Source organism: Pimephales promelas, chromosome 3 (genome assembly GCF_988280905.1).
Source record: "Pimephales promelas chromosome 3, fPimPro1.hap1.1, whole genome shotgun sequence".
NCBI lineage: Eukaryota > Metazoa > Chordata > Actinopteri > Cypriniformes > Leuciscidae > Pimephales > Pimephales promelas.
In genome coordinates this window covers 26,782,680-26,807,221 of record NC_142771.1, presented here as the reverse complement: position 1 = coordinate 26,807,221, position 24,542 = coordinate 26,782,680, and the positions used below count along the sequence as shown (strand labels likewise).

Below are 24,542 nucleotides of genomic sequence, written 5' to 3'. Positions count from 1 at the left end.
AAAAATATGAGACACCTGTGTTAAAAGTCAATGGAGCGCGGTTAAAAAGTGTCGGACCTCTGTGGGAGCTCGTTCTTGGCTGCGCTGTGATTGGTCAATCTACATTCTAGGGCGTGGCTTAGCCAAAGGTGAATTGCTTGCAGATTGCATGTAAAGGCCTGTGCCCTCTAGCATTTTATGACTGAACAGATATATGTCTCTAGACAGATTAGATATATTGTCCACATTATAGATCACTTTGTAGATGTTATATTATACAGGTGTTTCACTTTGACACAACAACTCTGCTATTGTGTATCATCTACAATTAAAGTATAATTTTGCTTGATCATTCTGCTTTTTACTAGTTTTTCTATTTTTATTTTTCACTGTCTACTTTAATTACTCAGAGGCAGAAACGTGGCGTCCTTGAGTCATCATGACCCTAGTTAGTGTATCATCCTGGTTGTATTTTGATTGATGCGTCAGTACACATTATTCAGTTTTTTTTTTTTAAATCTTTGTAATGAGGATTTATAAAAACTCTTATTATGAAATGACACTCCTTTTTGTCAATGCTGCAAGCCCCTTTCGCACATACAGTTTTTACCTGTAAATTACCGGTAAGATTTCATGTGTGACCTTTTCAAAAATACCGGTTCTGGCAATTTACTAGCAAGGGAAGTTGTAACATTACCAGAATATTACTGGTAATGTGCTCTGTGTGAACGCATAATGAAGATTACCGGTATGAACGCGCAAAGTCTGCTTTGGACCAATCAAAGTTCTTATGGAGATGACGTGATTTCTCCACTGTCTACAGTAAGCTTTTTAATAGTTTTTCTATTTAAATATGAGCTAGATGATCCTCTTTGACCATTGCGGCACATCTCACAGTTTTTTTAACGTGTCACCCTGGAGACCCTTCCTTGTTTTCCATTCATCAGCATTGCGCCCTTGCAGTTGGATACTATTATGCTCGTTTCGTGTTTTTAAGAACCAAAGCGCGTTCTGTTTGATCATCCCCAAACACCTGAATTTACTGGTATTTTGGTACTGATGTGTGAATAGTCTCTTACTGGTAAACAGCCAGAACACCGTTGCTTATGTGACCAACATATTTGTGTATTTACTGGTAAAGTCATTCTTGTAATTTTATGGTAATTTACTGGGATTGCTGTGTAAAAGGGAATAAAATGTTGCAATTTCACCATTTTTCCTGTCAAATAAACTGTTATAATTAACAAATCTAATAATAAAAAGATGAAGCCTTTCTTGGAAAAAAAACAATGCAATTCATTTATTATTTCCACCAAAATACTTCAGCTGGTAACGGTGGGCCTGAGGGAATTGTGGGAAGTACAAAATGGCAGCATGGCGCTCAGTTTTAAAGCAAACATTCAGTACATTTGAAGACAACGAACCAACAATGACAAAGCAGTGTTATCTCTTTTTTTTCAAGGCAATGAACATAGAATAGCACTTTAAAATGACAAAGAACAGGGAAAAGTCACTTTCAGGTGAGGAAGACAGAGAGAGGGATGAGAGTGCCGTCAAAGCACAGCGAAAAGGATTTACAAACAACCAGGATCACAGACGCAGAGAATACATATGACTGCAAATATTGGTATGCAGATCACATCAAGAGAAAACTGGAAGACAGATCTCCTGGCACATGGATAAAAACAGCTCCAGACAGGAAGAATACAGTGGACAGGAGGAAGATATATAATACAACAACAGAAGCACATTTCCTACCTTATGTCCATTTGCTGGTTCAAGCACACCACAGCACAGCGAAGCACACAAGCCACAACTCCAGAGTGATGGCCACTAGATTACCTGAGCTCTCAAGAGCCAAACAGTTCGAAGGTAAATGGCACTGGGCATTGGCATGGAAACCTCAGGACTGGCTTGATTCTGAAAGGCTAATTCTAACCATCCAACATAACCTTGAGATTTACTTATTCTATAGATGATTAGATAGACCAAAGTAGAATGAATTATCCCATATATATAAATGTGTGTGTCTACTGCTGTAATGATCCATGTAAAAGTGTTCTATACAGATAATATACAGATAACAAAACTCATGCATCCACGTTTAGATACCTAAATTGGCAATTGACCTTGTGTTTGTTAGCATGGGTGTAGCGCTGGGTACCAGGAACTGAAAAAATGGTGTACATTGTTAACATCAGAATGGATATAACAGATCAAAGAGCATAAACAGAACATCCAACAAAATATTTGTCATCCTGAACCGTCACTAAATGATAAATGACACTAATTAGAGATGAATGATGGTCCAAAATGGTCTCAGTTGACAGGAATATCCATGCTAGCTTGCCATGCTGATGCAGGCCAGTGCCATTCTGTGTTGATTAGATACAGGTCTGTTTGACAAGATGAGATTAGCACGGGCACACTGAGCAGTTCAGTTCCCATAAACAGGCTATGATGCACGTGGACATATATAGTGGTGGATGACAGCAGCAGAACAAGGGACGTCGGCACATTCAGAATACCAGGATGAGACGTTTGCACCTCAGCAGATCTCGATTTATCGCCCGTGGTTTCATACAGATATATAGCAAAGATAGGGTTCAAGATGCATGCTGTACCAAAAGCCCGAAGGGGAAGATCATAATAATAAAAAAAAAAAGCTCTTGGGAAGGAGAGAAAAGACGAGCGACAACCCCCACCCCCCCTCCCTTAAATCCAAGGTGCTCATTTTGCCAGGCTTTAATTCCAATCGTGATTCTGTAATTTCGTGCGATACTAAGGCACAGAGCTTTCTATAAAGGAGCGGATTAGCGCCGAGCTGATGTCAGCGCAAGAAGAGAACAGCAGTATCAAACGCTGACCTGTTTTCAGCTGATAAGCCGCACACACTTCGTGCTAACCAACTCATTTAATTTGAGGCTGCGACATTCAGAATTAATTAACAGCGCCAGACTCAACTGTGTACCGCATATACGTCTAAACATCAAGTTTGAAAGATCTCTAGGACCCCCATGCTGCATACTTGCGCAAGCAGGCCACATTGTACTGTATGTTGTTGGCAGCACCAACAACAGCACCAGTATTCACAATACAATTTGCAGCATGATTAATACAGCATATAAAGCATCTCTCTAGTTTTCAACCACCCCTATGTATGTTCTTTCCATATGTCATTGGCTGAATGGTGGTGGAACAGGATGAAATGTTCTCATGTTAAGTGGCAGGCATGAAATATGCAGAGCTTAGCGTGGGCACATGCTGCATACCGTCCAAGTTGGTTTTATACAGCGATGCTCTGAGCAAACTGACAAGACTTTCTCTGCCAAGCAGTTCAGAAACACATACAAATAATGCTTTATGTGATCGAATAAAATGTTACATCGGGACCTTAGAATGGGCAACAGTCTTTTGTGTTTCCAGAGTTCATATTTACAGGCACAGTGTCATTTCAAGGTTACACTCAAAATTGCAATGAGGGGAAACAACGCAAAACCAAACAATGGCTATTGAGGTTTCATTTTTATTTCAATGTATATTTGCGTTTTGTTTGTGGAAAATACTTTGGCACAAGAAAAGCATTGAGGATGTATGAAGCAAAGCACACAGAAAGGTCAAGAGCACTCGTCTAATATGTCCATTAAGCTGAATCAGTTCTCAGTAATGCATGCACAAAGCTTTAGTCTACGCACATGTTATGGTATAGAAAACACACACAAAAAAAATCCCCCTTTTTTATCTACAATACTGACCACATAGAATTCATAACATTACACAACATTTGACACATTTTATTTGCTTATTTTAAGACACTTAAAAAAATATCAAAGTCCTACGCTGCACTGCTCCCTGTATTGTTTGGCAGTAATGACAAATGCACATTTTTTTTTTTTTTGTCCTTTGTTTATGTTTTAAACAAAAGTATCTCGTCCCACAAAATACCTTTTTCTACAACATTATCTGGAAACCTTCTCATGTGAGAAACCATTTTAGAGAGATTATCCCTTCCCTGAAATCCTATGATGAAGATATGATATGAAGCCCCAGTGGTTTCCAATAAAAGCCACTGGCCGCTAGTCAGCACGGATAACCGCTCAGGGAACTCTCGTGTCTGAGAGGATCTGACCCATTTCTGTGGATGTGTGGCTCTTGTGGCCTTTCCAGTTCCATTTAGTGATACGGTATCTGTTCCACACAGGGACTTCGCTGCCGTTACCGCTGACGTGAACAGTGCTCGCGTTTCTAGACCAACTGTCGTATCCACGCAGTCACCGTGCTAAATTAGGGCACTGTATTAAAACGCCGACCAGTCCCTGTTGGACCCATTAACACAATGTCAGATAGCTTCATCGGACCCCTATTGTTGGTGCTTATGAGCAATGTTTACACGCTCAAAATGTTTTATTTTCAAAGCTACTCTGTTTAATGCTGCTGCAAATTATTCGGTGTCTTTATATCCTATTCTTCTGAACTTTGTCTTTGAAGCTCAATATTATGTTCCACACAAATGCTCAGTTTTCACATACCAAGTTTCAGCATATTATCACGCAGCGGGTCTCTATTGACATGCTTCAAGATGGAGTCGTTCAAGCGAAACGAAGCTATATCAATGCGTCCCAACTAGACTAATTTGCTCATACACAAGCTCTTCAATGAAATCCAGGGTATCATTTTTAAATATTACCCATGACTCATCATTTTGTCATTGTAAACTCCAATGATGTTGAAAAAAATGTTGTTTTCTTTGGAGATTCTAGATCGTACCCATTCAAAACACTCATATCTAACCTAGGGGTCAGTAATATACGGCCGATGGGTCTTTTAAAGGTTGTTGGCTACAGCACTAGTTCTTTTCTGATATTAGCACTTGTTCTCTCATCCTACCTCAATCTGTAATTGACTCTAGCAGGAGGTAGCTGATATTTAATATGCCTGTCAAATACCTCTCGATAAAATCCGGCTGACCTTTAAGCAGAAGTCAAGTGTTAAACAAGGAAGAGCCAACGGGAACCATCACAGGAGTCATGCTTCCTGTACAAGGGTGAGTGTTTGCTGATGGTGTGAGATGATCAGGCAAAAAAAAGCAGATCACTACCACAATCGGGCACATCCATCAAGCTCTACTGGCCCATACATACAGTACACGCAAACAGGATACAGGCATCCCAAAAAAGTATATTACTCATGCTTTTAAAAAAAAGAAAAGAAAAAGAGTTTGGTAAATTTCTGTTCTCTACTAGTCTGTACAATGCAAGTCAGCGATTGAAACAAGACTGGGGTGCACTATAGAGGAAACTAAAGTCATATGTATCATAAAAGTTCAGGCAAAACTAAATCATCATGCAAAAACCTTTTGAGTTTGCATTCTTTTTGAAACAAGCAAAGTATCACTGAGCGAGGCTAGCCATTATGCATCTCGTATGTGATTCATGCACCTTTAGTGCAAATGGCTGAATCTGAGCACCAACGGTGCTGCAACAGACACATCTGAGGGAAGTTTAGAAGAGAGCTATGCAATACACGGCACATTCAGGAAAAAAAAAGTAGAGTACAAATAGAATAAAGACAAAGGCCTTAAGATTCAAATGCTCCTCCAGCCTGGATACATTCAATGGGATGCTGTGAAAGCCGCAGCCACCTTTAGGCTAATCTACAGATATTGAGATTTTGCATGCATATGTATGTAGAAGGTTTAGTTTTGGGTGCATGTCTGTTTATATGCATACACGTGGCCGTTTCACCGAGTGTATGGTACATAAACATGAGGAGGTTTGATGAAGAGGGGGTTTGATGGAGGGTTGGGTTAGTTTTTTGGGGGGGGGGGGGGTCGCCCTTAACTCTGGGCTTCCATGGCAAGGTATTCTGGGTTTATGAAGGAAAAGCCCTCAAACTCGTCTTGGTCGAGGTTCATGATGACCTCCTGGTCTGGAGGGGTGAGAACCGGTGGATGGCGGGTGAAAAAGCGGTCAAAGTTCTCTGCATCCCGGCCACACTGCAGGAGGGAGAGAAGAACAAGAGAGGCATGTAATGGATGAGGGGATGATGAACATGGTCATAAAGACAGAAGCAGAAAGTAAAAGAGAGAACAAATAAAAGTATGGGAATGGATGTGAATGTTAGGGCTGTGACAGGCAATTCTGGATACATATCCTGTTAAACAGACCAGCGCAATGTACAGTATGTCCAAACCAGGGGGGTTAATAAAGCACCTTCAAAATGAGAAGTCTGTCATGATTTACCAATTATCATTCAAAAACTGTATTTTTAAAGAGTATCTTGCTTTAAACACACACAAAAAAAGTCTTACTACAACGTACAGCTTATTTATAACATTTATTTATTTTAAAGGACACTAAAGAATTTACATGCTTTCAAGTTCACCTAAATTATTTGTTTGCAGTGGTTAAAAGCTCAATGGTAAAGATAAAATTATCAGTGAATAATGTCTTCAATTTGTTCATCAAGAAGCCATATGAAATATAGTGGATTAGTCATCATTTTTATGGCACTTTAAGATTTTTTTCAAAATTTGGAACAACGTGAGAGTAAATAAATGATGACAGTGCTTCAATTTTTGGGGAGATTGATCCGGTTAAACTATTGATGAGCATGGGAATTCATATTACACTATTGGGAAGCCTGAATCTGGTCTTTCCACCAGGCTATTGGGTGTAACTTGGAGAATATGAATGCATGGAGGTGTGTGTGAGACCTTTACACTCATACTGATACAGAAATATGTTCCAGATGTCAATGGCGTGTTAGGGTGTCATTCATGATGCTTTTGAAAACGACAACAACAACAGTGAAAACAATAACAGCAGCATTAATGCCACTGCAAACACATACGCTTCAGTTCAAATGTCAGCTTTTGAAATTCCAATGTTCTTTTGCACTTCCAGTGACATTTAAGTAGCTCGCTTATCATAAGGGTAAAATAAACAGGTGAGTCCACACAAGCAAATCTGTAAATGAGAATGAAATTCCACGCACACAAACGGACCTCTTTACGTGGAGAGCATCGATCATTGGCAAAACTCACCTTTTAAAGCACAGTCATGTAATATTCATGAACAGCAAGCAAAGTCAAACCAACAGAACCTTCCAAACCTGGCCAGTTCTCTACCTCTGGCCCATGATGATGTATCTCTGCATCCTCTTCTTTGGCAAACAATACTGTAGGTGCAGCCACATTAAAAGAGAGGAAAAATCTGGCACGTGGTGAAAATTATTGCTGTTGAGCTGAGACAGCTCACAGTATGATGCATATCACAATCCATGTGTTACTGTTCTGCATATGCATTATTTATAAAAACATATTTTGACTCCATACTGTGTGCCATAGCCTACTGTAATTCTACACAGTCATTAGCGGAGAAACAAAACAAACGCTGTAGATCAGATATGATGTGTATGGATCAAATATAGACCCATAGCACGGGAAAAATTCACAAGCTTTCGACTTCACAGGAGTTCATCATTTCCTCCAATCAGAGTGAAGACCTTGCTAAAGTCTATAAGGGGCTCTGCTTCTAATGAGGACAATGGGTGGGCAATCAACTTTGGGAACATTCACCACAGCTCCTTCAAAATAAAAGCAATGAAAACACTTTTTAAAAAACTGGAAACGATCTATATAGTAACAATATATATTCTTTCAATTTCCCAATGTTTTCAATGCTGAATTACATTTAGAGAACTCATTTTTAGGATAAAAAGAACTTTTATGTGTCCTAAAGTGGATGATGAAATCATGAGTTGGTACTCATTCAAAAGAACAGCACTTATTTTGTAACATCATCATAAATAACTTAACGCATTCTTGATTAGTACAATTATTTATTTATTTGAATTCCTTTTATAATAGCATTGCACAGAACAGTTTATAATCCATCACTGCATGATTAAGGTCTACAAAAAGCATCCATCACATTCTTCAAATGCAGTATTTACCTGAATTCGAGGTAAACAGAAGCATTAGTAAGACTAAAATCCTTCAAAATAAATACCCCCCTTGCCACCAGGCAGCCCAACAAAAGCTTAAGCCTTTAAAAGCCCTATTTCATACAGCAAGAAATGACCTAATTTTCTTGACTGTACCATTAGCCCAGAATCCTTAGCGTAGACCTGGCAGCGAACACAATAGCTTTAGATGTGGCTCTGCATTTTCAGCAAGAGAGATCTGACCACCATGTGAATGATTTACAACCAATACATCGTAAATAAGACAGAAACGCAGTCAAAGCTCAGACTTTCTTGGTTTTCCACTCACCACCTCGAAATACTAAACACACACACACACACACACACAGTGAGAGCACTGAGGCATAACATCTGTGTGGGAACCATTAAATCACCTCGCGCAGCATCTGTGTACCTCTGCATTCAGAAGCCCCTCTAATTTAAACTCAATTAACGGTACGATGCAGCAGCCACCTGACCTCGGCCGCCCCGCTGCAGATGCATTCGTTTTTCCTAACGCAATCACGGGAGGTTGCGACTCATGGATCTGCCCACTCACCGCCATACACGCCGTGCCACCCAGGCAAGTGAACCCACTGAGAGTCGAATGACCTGCATCTCATCCAGCCCTGAATATTGAGGCAAAAGCTTTTCGGTGTCCTCTTAAAACCACCTGTCTGGAGTCATTAGCATCAGGGGAGCACATCCACTGTGAACAGTCCCTGTTATTAAAGACACACGTGACAAGTGGCTTGTCTGAAGACCGCTGTGTTAAACACAACCCATTTACAACTATTTCTCCCTCTCTCTCGCACACATGCATCCATACTTCCCCTGTCATCCTCTCTCTGGCACACAGATATCTCTGAATGACTGCTGCACACTGGGATAAAGGGAGAGGGAATGAAAGGAGAATAACATTCTCTAAAGCAAAAGCTACAGAGCATCACGCTCATACAACCCATGGTTCTCACTTCTGTCTACAATATGCTCTTCAACTTTCACTCTGGGCAAGCCTTGTTCAAAAGACCTCAGCATGAGATGATGGTGTTTCCACAGTGTCTTCTCAAGCTGCTTTTATCCATAGCCATTAACAGTAAAATGATTACAGACCAGAGGTTGTGCACACATGCTATTGTAAATATAGAGAGACATACCAAGTAAAAACAGTAATATTGTGAAATATTACGGACCAAAACTTTAACTGTGAATAGCTGTTTTCTATTCTACTATATTTTAAAATGTCATTTATCACCGTGATTGCAAAGCTGATTTAAAGCATCATTACTCTAGTCTTTAGTTTCGCATGATCCTTCAGAAATCATTCTAATAGGTTGATTTGCTGCAAGAAAAATGTTTCATTATCAATGTTGAAAACAGTTGTGCTACTTAATATTGTTATGGAAACCGTGATACATTTTTTCAGGATTCTTTGATCAATTGCAAGTTCAACAGAACAACTTTTATTTGAAAGAGAAAACTGTGTAAATATCAAGCCTACATTGTCACCTAAGATCAATTTAATGCGTCTAATTCAACTCCAGTCTTCGCGACCCACTGCTCTGCATTTGTCTCCCTTATTTAACACACCTGATTCAGATCCTCAGCTCGTTAGGATAGACTCTCTATCCTAATGAGCAGAGGATCTGAATCAGGTGTGTTAAAGGGTTAGTTCACCCAAAAATGAAAATTCTGTCAGTATTTACTCACCCTCATGTTGTTCCAACCCCGTAAGACCTTCGTTCATCTTCGGAACACAAATTAAGATATTTAAGATATTAAGATCGCTCCTGCATACTAGTCCATAGGCTTCTTGAGGGACTGGCTCTTGCTGTCCTCGAAAAGTCATTAAAGACATCGTTAAAATAGTCCAAGTGACTACAGGGCCTCAATCTTAAGTTTATCAAACGACGAGAACACTTTTGTGCGCAAAAAAACAACAAAAATAACGACTTTATTTCAACTATTCGTTTATTTCTCCCTCTGCGCGAGTCAGGTTACTAGTTTAATAGCGTAAGCTTCTGTTATTGTACGTCACACGCATCACACACACATGACCAGCGTCGGCCAATAGTGAGCCTACGTGTGACGTAGCTCTACGCAATCACACTACGTTAACTGACTTACAGGCTTATGGAGAAGGAAGTGAATAGTTGAAATAAAGTCGTTATTTTTGTTGTTTTTTTGCGCACAAAAGTGTTCTCGTCGTTTGATAAACTTAAGATTGAGCCCCTGTAGTCACTTGGACTACTTTAACGATGTCTTTAATGACTTTTCGAGGACAGCAAGAGCCAGTCCCTCAAGAAGCCTACGGACTGAATGCAGGAGCGATCTTAATATCTTAAATATCTTAATTTGTGTTCCGAAGATGAACGAAGGTCTTACGGGGTTGGAACAACATGAGGGTGAGTAAATACTGACAGAATTTTCATTTTTGGGTGAACTAACCCTTTAAATAAGGGAGAAATACGCAATATGCAGAGCAGTGGGTCGCGAGGACTGGAGTTGAAAACCCCTGGTCTAATGCTGCGTTCATGTGCTATGGTAATTATGGTAAATACCAAAAGCCGACTTGGAAAATGCACATGAACACCCCCTCATGTGGGGCAACTCGTAGAATATTTTGATGGACGAGTTGCCGAGATGAGATAACCTTTGACCATTTCAAAATGGCGGAGAGCACCACGAGAGTCGTGAATGGTAAAAAAAAATTGTATACTATTCATGATCTAGAAAATATACAGCATATTATTTACCTTTTGAGTTTTGATAAATAATTTTCTTGCTGTAGCAGAAGACTTAAGCAATCTAAAATAGTTTTAGCTAAATAACAGGTCTGGATCTCCATCTTTTTACCACATGACGACAACAAAAGCACTTGAACGCAACACACTGGTAAACTGGTATTCCAGTTCACAAGTGGAAAATATCCCATTTTCCATAGCACGTGAACGCAGCATAATTAATGACGCCAAACGTATATTATAAACATTATAAAGAAAATGTTCCCAATCATCCACAGTTACACACACAAAACAAACCTTAATATAAATACCAACTAAATTATAATTAGGATAATCTGTATAACTATACTTGAATTGGAAAAACAGAATATCCATCTAACTGAATCTAAAATAAATGTATTAGAATTAGAGGTGGAAAAGCTGGCTGTGCAATTTGGGTGTGGAATACAGTAGGTCTCCCAGAAATAATCATATTATCATTTAAGATGAATAATCACTGATGTCAAACTTGGTCATTGTCATTTTGGGGCTCAAAATGGGGCTCCATTCCCATTCACTGTATGGAAAGATACCAGGGACATTGTGCAAAATAGTCCTTTTTTGAGTGAACTATCCCTTTAACCCAGGGTTTCTCAAACTCGGTCGTGGAGGGCCACTGTCCTGCAGAGTTTAGCTCCAACCCTGATCAAACACACCTACTGTACCTGTGAGTTTCTAGTGATCCTGAAGACCTTGATTAGCTTGCTCAGGTGTGTTTGAGGGTTGGAGCTAAACTCTGCAGGACAGTGGCCCTCCAGGACTGAAAGATGCATTAATGCATTCACCAAAAGATCATGCTTGACATAATGCTTCACCATTTAACTGATGATGATCACCAAAACCAGCACCAGCATAAACATTATCAACCTGACGTTTCACAATGAATCCGTCACTCTCCTCACCTGGCTTTGATCCCTATTCACTTCCACCCATCATTCCTTTATTCCAACAGGAGCGGAGCATGACGGACAGTGCGTGTCAATGAAAGGGCGAGACTAGGGTGACCGTGTCCAATCTGCACCGACATAGAGAAGGTGCCGACTGACATACGGGAAGTGAAAGTGAGCAGCGCTGGCAGCGACGAGACTGTCAGCGTTCAGAGGGCCGCCTTCCCATGGCTGGCACACGCAGGCCATCACTGCCAGTCTTGTAACACGTAGGCAACAACAGTCCATCTGCTGCAGAAACAGCCAGAGGCGTTCCACCTAGAGCTGGCGAGCATCCCAAACAACAAATCAATAGTCACTTCTCACCTGCCACCAGATAATTCAACAGCACCAGCAGAGAAATGAAGAGCTCCGTATGGAGGCCGTCCCCTCGTTCTGCTCCAAACCTGAGCTGTAAAATCACTCTGACTGTCTCGCATCACCTGGGTGCGATTCCCTAATCCACCTCAATGGCATGATCCCTTGCCAGACACTGCTGTCACGCTTAATTTCAGAGCCACAGGCTGTGATGTGTAGAGGGACACTCCATCCAAATCCTACGTCAGACTACTGTGTTTCCCAGCGGAGTGAGATCTGGGCGAGGAGGTACTCCGCAAACGGGCAGATTCTCGGGAACAGTCTTCAGTCTACATGGACCTTCAAATGCACATTATAGTTTTGAAAAGAATGCCTAGTTAGTTAGCTGCCTCACTGCCAACAAGGGGTGGTGATGGCTCAATGGTTAAGACACTTTGGTGTGAGAGACCCGGGTTCGAATCCACTGTGTGACACCAATGTGTCCCTGAGCAAGACACTTAACCCCTAGTTGCTCCAGAGGCGTGCGACCTCTGACATATATAGCAATTGTAAGTCGCTTTGGATAAAAGCGTCAGCTAAATGAATGTACATTGGGATATGCCTTTGGCAATATAAAAGTCAAAAGTTTTTTTGAATGCTCTACACACTTAGGAATCACACAGGAGACACGAGTTAATCCAATAAATACTGAAGACATATTTGATGAACAATACATTGAGACCAAATCAGGCATTATTAGTGATTCCATTATATTTATTTATTATCTGTATATTCATATGTCTCTATTTTTAGATTACGTTTGCACCCATCTACTTATTCAAAGGGATAGTGATAGATTATGGAAAATGTTTAATTTCATTTTTTGATGAGTTACTTCCCACCTCTATTTTATCTCAAATGAATAATTATCCATATTTCTTATTGTGTATTATTATGTTGAGATGCCTAAATTCATGACAAGAACATGAACTAACATTGACAAAAACCTATTTTAATATTTAACAAAGGCCATAAAAAGCATCTTACACAAGCTGTATGCACAATACAGAGCTGCTTCATCATAGACAAACGACAGAAGTCATGTTTTTATTCCTACAAAGGATTGTAGGTATATATCCCCTCATCCGGTGCTATTTTTGTTTTCTGTCTACCAAAGTATCCAATTACAGATACAATGCAAAAGATTCAGTGCATAAGTGGAGGGTCTGAACGAATCAAACTGAATAATGAACAATTTTGCAACTTTTGGAGAACAATTTTGACTAATTAGATCAGAAGAACGATTCATTCACGAATCTGGCATTGCTAATTCTGTTTCTAAACAGCTGATAGGAAACACACGACAATTAAAAAAAAATATTCTCAGGATATCATATGGCAATCTCTACTGACACAAGAATTTATCAGTGTTTTTTTTTTTTACTCAGACTCATGCCCCAGCAAAAAGGGTCTACAGGCATGAAAACAATAATCCATATTGGCCACAATTTTCAGTGCTCTCCTAACGGAATGAATCACATTTATCTCACATTTTCTCTCAGCTTGCCTGTGATGCCTTAACATGTTGCCTACGGATGCCTCTTACTAAGTTTTGAAAACGTTTTTATGTGCATGTCTTTTTGGTCTCCATATGAGACAAAATTAGTCTTGTTCAGATCCTAATTGCCTTTGATGAAGTTTGCGAATCACGTTATTAGAGTGTCCATCCGGCATGCGGGCATCGTCGCGAAGAGGGTCTAAAATCATCCGTCTTTGTGCTCAGCTAATGACACCAGCACACAAACATCCATCTGCTGCCACTGGCAGCAAACGCCACGTGAACACTCCCAATCACACACACACCTGAACAGTGAGCTAATGTAACTAAATGTGCAAGAAAGCCTGAAGAACCAAAGATGGGAATGATTTCAAGCAGAAAATTCAGCAAATGTTGACTTTGTTTCCAGATTATTCATGTTTGAGTTTAGCCATACTGTAAAAAATAATCGTGATTTTAACAGTAAAAGACGGCGACAGCAAAACTGTTAGTTTAAAGTTTCCGTACTATATGCTGTAAATAACTGTGATACAATTTTACTGTAAAATTAACAGTTTTTTTTAAGTGAAAAAGAACAACTCATTGTATATTTTACAGTGAAGAACCGTAAATTGATATCCACAATTCCCTGTGTGACACTTCACATTTTATGTATTTTTGTTGAAATAACTATGGTTCCACAGAGTTTTCTTGTTTTTTCTTTTTTTTCAGTTATGTACAGTACATTAGGGTTTTATGTTACTGTACATATAATGTTGTTAAATGAATGTTTATTCTTTTTTTTTATTTCATGTGTGTAACCATGATGGTGTTTAATGTTTGTGTAAATGACACAGTGCAGCTTCTTTACACAAGTATAAACTTTCTAATGGAAGACTACTTGTGATGAGCTTTGATTGCTGATGCAACTCATCAATGCTGTGATGATTATTGGTTGTCAGTATATTACAATGGAACAAAACAGATATCAATTTATCAAAAGGTTGGTAAATCAACATTTCATCAGAAAATGAAATACGGCTTATTACTGTATATCTTCAGTCCAGACTGTAAAACCATTAACGTTCCTACCGTATTTTCAACGGTGAAGTTCTGGCAACCACAGCTGCCGGATTTTTACCGTAAAAATTACGGTTTTATTTTTTACAGTGTGCAGTGATATTAAATAGTGACATTATCGTACAATTATAGTAAAATAAAGCCAAATGACAAAAATAGCACAGTGTTGCAACTGATTATAAGACAAGCAAGAACCAGTGACGTTTAATGTCAAACACGTTGCTCTGTTTGGGCATCCCGACCAACCTGACACAGCAACATTGGTCCCACCAATGGTGTGATATTGGAGTTATGACTATCCATCTAATGGAAGAATGGGTGTACAGTATGTCAAGAAATCCTGTTTGAAAACAGTCATTATGTCTTTTCCAATTCCTTTTGGTGACCTAGTAGCACAGAAATGACACACTTGGCTTCACCTTTACCACTTCAACTAAAACTAAAGCATTCGATTCAAGTGCTAAAGTAAAACTTATGACAATCAACAGGGCAATCTGTTCTCAATGATTGTGCCGAGACCTCACAACCAGGAACGCACTGCAGAAAGGAGATCACTTCTGAGGCCAGTCTGAGTCCGAGCAGAAGGTCAGGAAGGCTGACGTGGAGGGAAGCACAATGCAGCACTGCCTGGGCAATGCCTGCTCCATTTGACAGCTCGCGCACACACACACACACACACACACACACACAAGAAGCTGTACTCATTAAGGATCTGACCGAGGCTGGCAAACGCGTCTCTGCTCGGCCAGACAAAGCTAAGATGCTGCTGTACCTCTTGCTGTGGTGAGTATAGTGAAGGAGGACATACAGCTCCTCATTACACCCTACTGCTCTCCACTGCCCTGAAAGTTTTACTTGTGCTACAGAAGAATTTGACTACTTTGACACTGATTTCAAAAACTACATGTCCAGTTGACCAGTTTGAGCTTGAATTGTTATGGGTCGCTTAATGTGATTTACACAAGTAGGACATTTTCCTGAATTACATCCTTTGCTGGTGCTGAGACAACATCCATATTAACTAATCACCGCCCTCTGATTATAGGGTTAGGTTTCTAGACTGCAGGGTTGAATAGTTTCAGATATATAACATATTTTTTACTAATATCAAATTTTCAATCTAGTGAATATATAATGTTTTGCATAAACGTATGTTAAAAATATGTTATTTCACCATAAAAAAAATCTGAAAATGTATTTACTAATTAAATATCTATTAAACATTACATTCATTTATTAAATATATTGAGAAAAAAAGGTGACATTTCAAACGTTTCTTACTGATATTCAAATTCAGTTCAAACTGAGTAACTGATGAGTTTAAATCAAGTTGAGGTCGGACTGGGGTTTAGGAATAGCCATTAGGGTTGTTAATGATGATGCAACTTTGGCAAATCATGTCATGTGTTATGTGTTAAGTATCGGGCTAAGAAAGATGAAAGGTAATTAAACTCCCATTTAGACTAATTCTGAAATAACCACCAGCTTTCCAGATCACAGAAACACACGAGGAGTGAATGTGAGTAAGAGAGAGAGAGAGAGAATGTGTTTGTGTGTTAGAGGGGAGGTGATTGGCTGGACTTACGGCCTTTGGTTTAAATGGTGGCTGAACTTCCTTGTTCTCCAGCTTCTCCCAATCCATGTAACGGAAGAAGCCGTGTTCCCTGATGTCTCTCTCACCCTCAGGGCCACAGCCCAGACGCTTGCCTGGGTGTTTGGTCATCAGCTGAAACAGCACAGAGCAGAGAGATGAGATGACCATTAGGTATATAGTACGGCTGTCAATTGCTTAAGAAATAATCAAACTAAATAGATGATACACAGCATAATTAATCAAGTTAATCAGAATTAATAGCATATCTATATTTTCTCTCTAAAAAAACCCCATACATTTACATTACAAGATGAGCAGAGAGTAGTTTCTACCTTACTACATAATTGATGTGTGCCGCATGATACATTTTTCAGTTATATATTTAATTATAGTATATTAATATGCAACACACAGAGCTCAAATATTTATCTCAAAATACAGCAAGGGTACTGTAGAGAGTTTTGTTCAATAATGTTGTTTTAAGGGTCAAAAATACATGTTCCATTGATATCCCTGGAGGGCGTAAAACTAAATCCAAAGAAATGAGAATGTCGTTACATATTTTAGTTCTTATAATTGTTACTTTGCAACCTTTGTTTTAGCACCGCTTCTTTTCATCAGCTTCCTCCGCACACCCAACTCTCTCCATTTTTCCCCTTCACCGACAGCTGTTTTATTCCCCAGTAGAACATGCTATGTTGAATATAACAAAATCGTTTGGCTATTTTATTCCAGTGAGTGACTTTAGCGTGTGTAGGAGAGATTAGGCGAGGGGAAAAACAACTTGCCGCTGCTTCTTCAGCGCCTCGCTGCGCATGAAAAATTTATGGCAGCAGAGAAAGTCTTTCCAGGCTCTTGTAAGGCACAGGTGGAAGTGGTGGTGAAGTGAGGGAGATGAAGGTCTCTGCTAACTGGTAGAGCCTTAACCTTCGGTGGATCAGGAAGGGGCTGGGTCGGGGCCGGTCGGGATGGGTTGGATCAATCCCTGACCCGAGATGCCTTCTGGACGCATGGCGCTTGCTAAGCGGTGTGTGCTCCACTGCCCTCTGAAGCTTTGTCATCATTGTCATCATTAATGTATACAGCAGGGGCCGGGACACACTCGCTCAATGTGTGGCAGGGCTGACATGTACAGCTGGGCCATGCTGCCACAGAGACACAGCTGGCTGATTCTTTCTCTACATCCATATGTCCATCAATTCAAATATATCTATCTATTCAAAACACACATCCATCCATCTATCTTTCAATAAAACACAATCTATAAGTGGCGTTTCCTCAGAGGAGGCAGTGCCTCATCAAAAAATAGGATGAGAAAATAATCCATGTTACTAAATGTGACATTTCACACAACAGTGTCCAATCAGGTAAAGTTACAGCGAGAGTCCGCTTCTCTCCTGAGCCCTTTGACTTTTAACAGACCCCCTAAAGTCTGCGGTGGGTTTGGTGAGGGGTAATTGAGAATGAATGGGGGAAAGTCACAAGAGAGGAGGCAGTGCCTCCAATGCGCTACGATTGGATATGATTGGTTCACGCGATAAATCCCGCCTCTTGTTTTGTTCGTGAATCGGTTCGTGTGAACAACATAATGGTGTTAATGGGACTATTCAGCCACTTAGATATCACGCTTTCGGTCACAACTAAACTTGAAATGGCCTGATGTGGCCTGTGTGGTTTTTTTTTTTATAACCAAGCTTGATTACTGATGAAAATAAGTTGACTATTAAAAATAACAGTGGGAAACCCGTTCACAAATAAAATTAATTGTTTAAATTGTAAAATGCTTAATAAAACCTAAATTGATGAAATGTATACTTGGTTGTAATAAAATTACCTACATAATTTTATGTAAAAATACAAAACAGAATTGTTTTTTTTTTATTTAATGTTTATTTAACTAGGAAAATGTGACAACATTAAGTATAACTGGGACATGAACTTATCCTACCCATCCATCCATCCATCCATCCATCCATCTATCTCTCATTTCCAGCTTGTTTCTGTACAGCTGACCGCTCATCTTTCACAGCTGTCCTGCTCTGAACATCATAGCTGGAGTGTAATCTGACAGTGCAATTCAGGAGAGGCTCTAGAGGCCGACTGAAGCCAAAAACACAAGTGACCTGCAGAATCGGAGTCAAGTCAATTGCTTTATCTCTCCCTCCTGGTTTCTTCAGCCTTCTACACAGAAGTGTGGCAGGAGTGCCCTTCAGAGAATTCAGCACTGATGCTCTTAAACTTTAACTCTGGGTTAGTGACGGTAACTCGGTTGGTCACATGAAAGACAGACAGCAATAAAAACCTCTGGGATGTTTTGCCTCATCACTGTCTTCTCAAATTAGCCCAAGATGGATCATGACCAAGAGTTCACTCTTACAAGTAAATATTTCAATGGTTTTTGAACTAATAAAGTTCCATTACTTTTCTAGTCTTTCATGGCACGGGGATAAGAATTCATAATGGATAAAGATTCAACAACAATGCATAAAAAAAAAAAAAAATTAACTACTATACTTTATTTGTGTATTTGTATATGATTTAGTTGGGGAGTGCATCTGCAAAGATAATAATAATAATTAAAAAAATACTTTTTACTTTGTAACTTTGTTAGTGAAGGGCAGAACAATTTGGGAACAATTTGAAACATTTTGGTGTTCAAGCAATAACCAGCTCAAATATAAGCCTAAAGTAAACATAAAATCTCTGGTTCAAAATATAAAACTTGTTTAAGTTTCAACTCAAATCTGAAGACTAGCTTTGACTTTTGGTAAATAGCATCAATATGTCCATACAATAAATCAAGTAAAAAATCTGAGCAAGTCAGTAGCAAAAATGTAGTGTATTCCAGCCTTTACTCTACACCAAGCACATTCAAAGATCAATTTCTAATTTAAAACAGAGCAAAACTATTCCCAAACTTGCAATTTTATTCATTTTTAAGACATTTCCACATCTGGAAATCACAATTTTTAAAAGTCCCTTATTGATGGCAAGGTGCATTATCATAACTTGAGAATGTGAATGATTATGTAATGACTCATTCTAACAGTATCTTCTACCCAATGAGGAAAAGTCAAATAAACAATAGATATAAAAGACAAAATATCTATCAGCACTTTTACATTAGCTACATTCCAACAATCAAGAAAAGGCATTAAGCTGAGCATGCACCAGGATCTACACTCAGATGGTTTGACAGATGGCTCGAGATACCATTGTACTGTAAGTGTATAGTGACAAGCACTTACACAAATACAGCATATGCAAAAACAAAGTAGAAAAAAAGAAAAAAGTGAGCGAGAGTCTGTGTGCGAGCTCTAGATTGGCCTTAGTCATGGCGTATCAGCCTGTATCAGGCTTGTGTCCCAAGCCTCTCTCAGCGGTGTGCTGGGCTGTGTTCCATATCAAAGAACCACAGCATCCCACTTTAATCCTATGATATCAGAGCTGTACACTCCATCAACACTGATAATACTCTTCAATTAGCACTCGGAGCACTGCAGTCACACATATCTGCTGTTACCGCTGCTGCACAAGCCATTTCAGCATTACGCCATCCCCTGCCTCTGTCAGCTTCATTAAACCAGTCCTTAAATATATCCGGCAGATTTTTTCATTCTTTTTTATAGAATTAATACAATATAATTCAGCTACTTCATCATCCTCATGCGCTGTGTTTCAAAACATATTGAGCTGTCTATCTACACTTACCAAATAGTACGGCGGTGGTGCCATACTATAGTTATGGTGGCAGATGGTGCTTTATGTTTATGCATTTGTCAGATGCTTTTATCCAAAGTTTATCACTGCACTGCATTCGAACAAATACATTTTATCAGTTAATGAATTGCCTGTAATTGAACCAATGACCTTGGTGTTGCTCTACTGTTTGAGCGACAAGAACTTTCGATTCATTAAAGAATACTGAAAAAAAAAAAAAAAATCACGATTTCTACAGTACATAAATATTAAGCACCACAACTGTTTTCAACATTGATAATGAGAAATGCCTCTTGCATCAAATCATCATATTAGAATAATTTCAGAAGGATCATGTGAAACTGAAGACTGGAGTAATGATGCTGATAATTCAGCTTTGTCATCACAGGAATAAGGTGCATTTTAATATAGTTATAGTTACAATATTACAGTTTTTACTGTATTTTTGACTTATTTTACCATAGTAATGAATGGCCATCAAATTAATTTTCAAACTTTTTTCTAAACAGCCTTTTCGGGCATTTCGAATACACTCATGAAGCATCAAGAAGCTGTTTATGGTAGGCAGCTTAGTACGTTTTGAGACACAGTAATAAAAATCTTGTGCATCAATATATACATCACGTCTTACAGAGAGTTTAATACACTCACTGTGCTGTTTTTCTGCAATCTGTCGACGTAAGTGGCACAAATGAATATTCCCTCAGCCGATGTTCTGTGCATAAAAGCCTATATCCCCATGCAAATAAAACCTCAGGCTCTTCAGAAGCAAAGAGGAGGATTTGCTTTTTTTATGGCAGAAAAAGGCATCAACATTTTTATTACGTTCAATTTGTCCACCTGTCCTCTGAAAGTCACAAGGCCAGACTAAATTAGTCATTCAATTACTGTGCTGGAAGAACAATTGCTCCGCTTGGTTAAGGGAAATACCTCATTTATATTGCATGGCTCCATTGTAGCTTTCCCGGAAGCGCGGGCGGCAGCGCCGCACGCCTAAAGCCGTGCTTGTCCAAACTTACAGGATTTTCCAATCTGTCTTAAATGTCAAGGATTCATTTAGTATTCCTGCTCTATTTTAGGAGATTGTTGTGGAGAAAGGCCTCCAGGATCTGACACACTTGCTGCACTGCAGAATTAAGCTATTAGAGAAGTTCAGCGAGCACTTACAGCAGATCCTATGGAAGAGAGAGGGAGACAGAACTCATCAAGACAGTGGGCTCTGCAGACAAACTGAGTCGAGGAAGAAAAAAGTCGACAAGGAGAAAAGACGAGGGTTATCCAGAGCATCTACGTATATGAGAGAAAATAGACGGAAAATGAAAGGATGTTGAAAAGAGAGGCAGAATGAGGGAACCGAGGGAGGAGAGGAGGGGGTCTTTTGTTTATCAGGCTTTACCCAGCAGCAAGCTGTATTTTCATGAAGCCACTCAAAGAGGGGTAGCATTCAGATTCTGAACGCGGAGGGTTGATTCATTATTTAATGCTCACATTAGCATGAATGTATTAGTGCGCAGGTCCCTCCGGAGACACCTGCTCTCACATCTCCCTTTCCACTTTATATTCCAGAACTTGTTGTCCTCCCAATACTAAAGATTTCCATTGTCCTAACTCAAACAAAATGGGTCACCAGACGGCATGCTGGGTAGATGATCAAAGCCCAGGGACAATCTATGTTGGTGAATCTCATGAACGCACGCCCTTTGTATTTATTTAGCTGAATGTTTTAAAAATTAAAATAATATCATCATGTATCGAATGTAAGATAATCTATCTTTTTATTATTATTATTAATATTATTGTTTGTGCATTACGGTAATAAGAACTGTGAAATTGACTTTCTTTATTTTTAATGTTGATGACAGTCAGGTTTTGTCAGATAACAGATGCATCATATCCCGACCACCGCAAGATTGTACCCGCGTCCTCCACGACACATCCCTGGCTTTCATTTTTCTACAAAACTCTTTTCTCCTTTTCTCAGCAGCCATATGCTCCACTCTGACACCGCCGTGACAAGGAGAAAGAACAGAAACATGTAAAGAATAAGCAAATAGGAGACAGCTCCCTTTCGAGCACTGTTAGGGAATACGTTATACTATTGACTGAGATGCCCCTGACATTCTAAGGCTTTTGTCTGGTTTTGTTGAGGCTTTATCTTCACGAAGAAAAAAAAACAACAACAAAAAAACATTCATATTCTTTTAAAGCCATGCTCAATGCTCTAGGAAAAGCAGGAAACGAACAGAGCTGAGATCCTGGGTCCTGCACACAGCCGAGAGTCATTGGCATTCCCACTGTGTGCCGTCTAAGGCCGTATGTTTGTGTGCTTTTATCTGCAGAAGAGAAGATCTCTCAAATAAAGAATTAGATCATGTGTACTTGCTGCTTCACCTGCCAGCGCTCGAGTCTAGAACAGCACTGGCTTGCTAATAACAGAGAGAGAGAGAGACAGACGGAACGGGCCATTTTTGAGACGGTCGTGGCGTGCATATTGAAAGGCTGGGTCAGAGGTTGTCGAATTTTTTCAAGGCAGCTGAGAGCGAACTGCGATGACCACTGCAGCTATGAATAAGTGATTCATAATGCATCACATGAGGTCATATAATTACTGGACATTTTCATTCAAAGCAACATATAGTATGTGAACTGCAGAGACAGTCACCTTGAAACAAATTTCTCAGGGACACGCTGATGAGTTGGACTGTATCGACACCTTTCCGGCCCATGAGTCAACCTGAACTGCATTTGACCCTTTTGGGTTCACTTAAGAGGTCAAGGTGTGGCTTGTTAGCATGACCCTGTTAGCCCCTGCTGGTGGATGCTGTAACTACTAATCGTTCTCCATCGACTGTCATTGAAAAAAGGGAAGTATTCTCATGACGTAACTTAATGCAATTCTTTTTGAATTATGGTAATGTAGGGCTGAGCAAATATGGACAGAACTCTTTACTGCCCTAGCACTTCAAAAAGCCTTTTAAAAGGTATACATGTGAATCGGCACAATGGCCTTATGTTAATGCCTATCTAGTGCAAGGGATTTCATCAATATGTTGATTGAGGACTGTTGGGACACTCCAGGCACAGGACGGTTCTGTCGAGGGAGACAGAGTCATTTGCACCTCAATGCTTTGCTTTACACAACATATGCTTTCAACTACATCCTGTTTATTTACTAGTGTGTTTGGTCTCATCTGACAGCGTATACACTGAAATGAATGGTGGTGAACTTAATAGGCATATTAATGTATTCAAATGTACAATCTAGGTACTATTGGTTAAGTATGCATTGAAGATAATATGTTAATGTTCTTCTCCCCTTCCTGATCACCACCCATTTGCCTCATCTTTTAGTTTTCGGTCGGTCGGTTTTGGTGTTGGTTTTCCACTCATGTTTAACGATGCTTTGCTCAGGGTATGAGAAGGAAAGGTAACTGTTGATCTGGGAGAAAGGCTTTAACCCTGCTACTCCCGCACACCGCACACGAGAAACAGCCTCATTTGCACAAACACACATTATTTGTTACTAAGTTTTCTATACAGTGTGTTGTTCGATTCTACTGTCTGTATATTTAAACATGTAACTTAATAGCTAACTTTGCCTGTTTTAAAGGCTTTGAGAATCTTTCCTTTAATTACTGATAATGTCGAAAGCTAAAGTGATTATAACATTTGTTATCTAAACGTTCAGGTTAAATCCTACTTTTTCCTATCAGTTCTAAGAAAAAACCTTTAAGAATAAGAGGTTAAAGAATAACAACAACTTTAAAGAAGTCAGATTAATTATATTAGCGTCAGATATTACATTGAATTATACATGTCATCTTTCAACTGCCTTTTGTTCAGATTATTGGTTCAAAATAGCAGCAGTAATGAGAACTGGATAAATAAAAAGTAATGTCACAATTCAATTTATATACTTTACTGTTCAAAAGTTTGTGTCCGAAAGATTAAAATAAAGTTTCTGAAATAAGTCTCTTCTACTCACTAAGGCTTCATTTATTTGATTAAGAATACAGTAAAATAAATTTACAATATAATTTGTTCCTGTGATGGCAAAGCTGAAATTTCAGCATCATTATTCTTGCCTTCAGTGTCACATGACCTTTCAGAAATCATAATTGCTGCTCAAGAAACATTTATTGTTTTTATCAATGTTGAAAATAGTTGTACTGGTATAGTTAGTTAATATTTAGTGCTATACATTTTTCTGGATTTTTTGATGCATAGAAATAGAAAGAACAGGCCATGTTTGAAATAGAGATCTTTCGCAGCACTAGAAATGTCTTTCCTGTCAATTTCATGCATCCTTTCTTTAAAAAAATTCAAATTTTTTTTTACATAAAACAACAACAACAACAAAATCTTACTAACCGCAAACATTTGAATGCCACTGCATTTGACGACCACATAATACAACCAATTATAATTTGAAATGTTTTGGACATTTCCCAGGATTTTGGTCACTGCTTCAGGAATGTGATGTATACTGGCTGCTCACCCCTTTGCAGATGGCCACAGCCTCCTTGGACATGGATTTGGGATAGGAGACATGGTGCTCCATGATGGACTGAAAAAGCTCGTCCTCATCCTCACCATCAAACGGGGGCTGTGGGAAGAGACAGAGCGAGAAGAGAGGATGAAGATGACAGGAAGATGCTGTT

At 39.3% G+C, this 24,542-nt stretch overlaps 1 protein-coding gene across 3 annotated transcripts in view; it reads right to left on the bottom strand.

The window, feature by feature from the left end:
* The window catches only part of prkcbb (protein kinase C, beta b), a 127,724-nt gene that overhangs the window by 5,736 nt on the left and 97,446 nt on the right, over positions 1 to 24,542 (bottom strand). The window contains exons 15-18 of one of the 3 annotated variants that reach the window (XR_016155133.1): positions 24,380 to 24,487; positions 16,153 to 16,293; positions 5,451 to 5,974; positions 3,486 to 5,312 (exon numbers count right to left, since the gene is read on the bottom strand). Coding sequence is in view for 2 of the 3 variants with exons in the window: in XM_039685743.2 (XP_039541677.2) it covers positions 5,816 to 5,974; positions 16,153 to 16,293; positions 24,380 to 24,487 (408 nt within the window). In the remaining variant the exon portion in view is untranslated. Of the gene's footprint in view, positions 1 to 3,485; positions 5,975 to 16,152; positions 16,294 to 24,379; positions 24,488 to 24,542 lie in introns of those variants that run through there. The other 2 variants (XM_039685743.2, XM_039685744.2) reach the window with 2 other exon arrangements.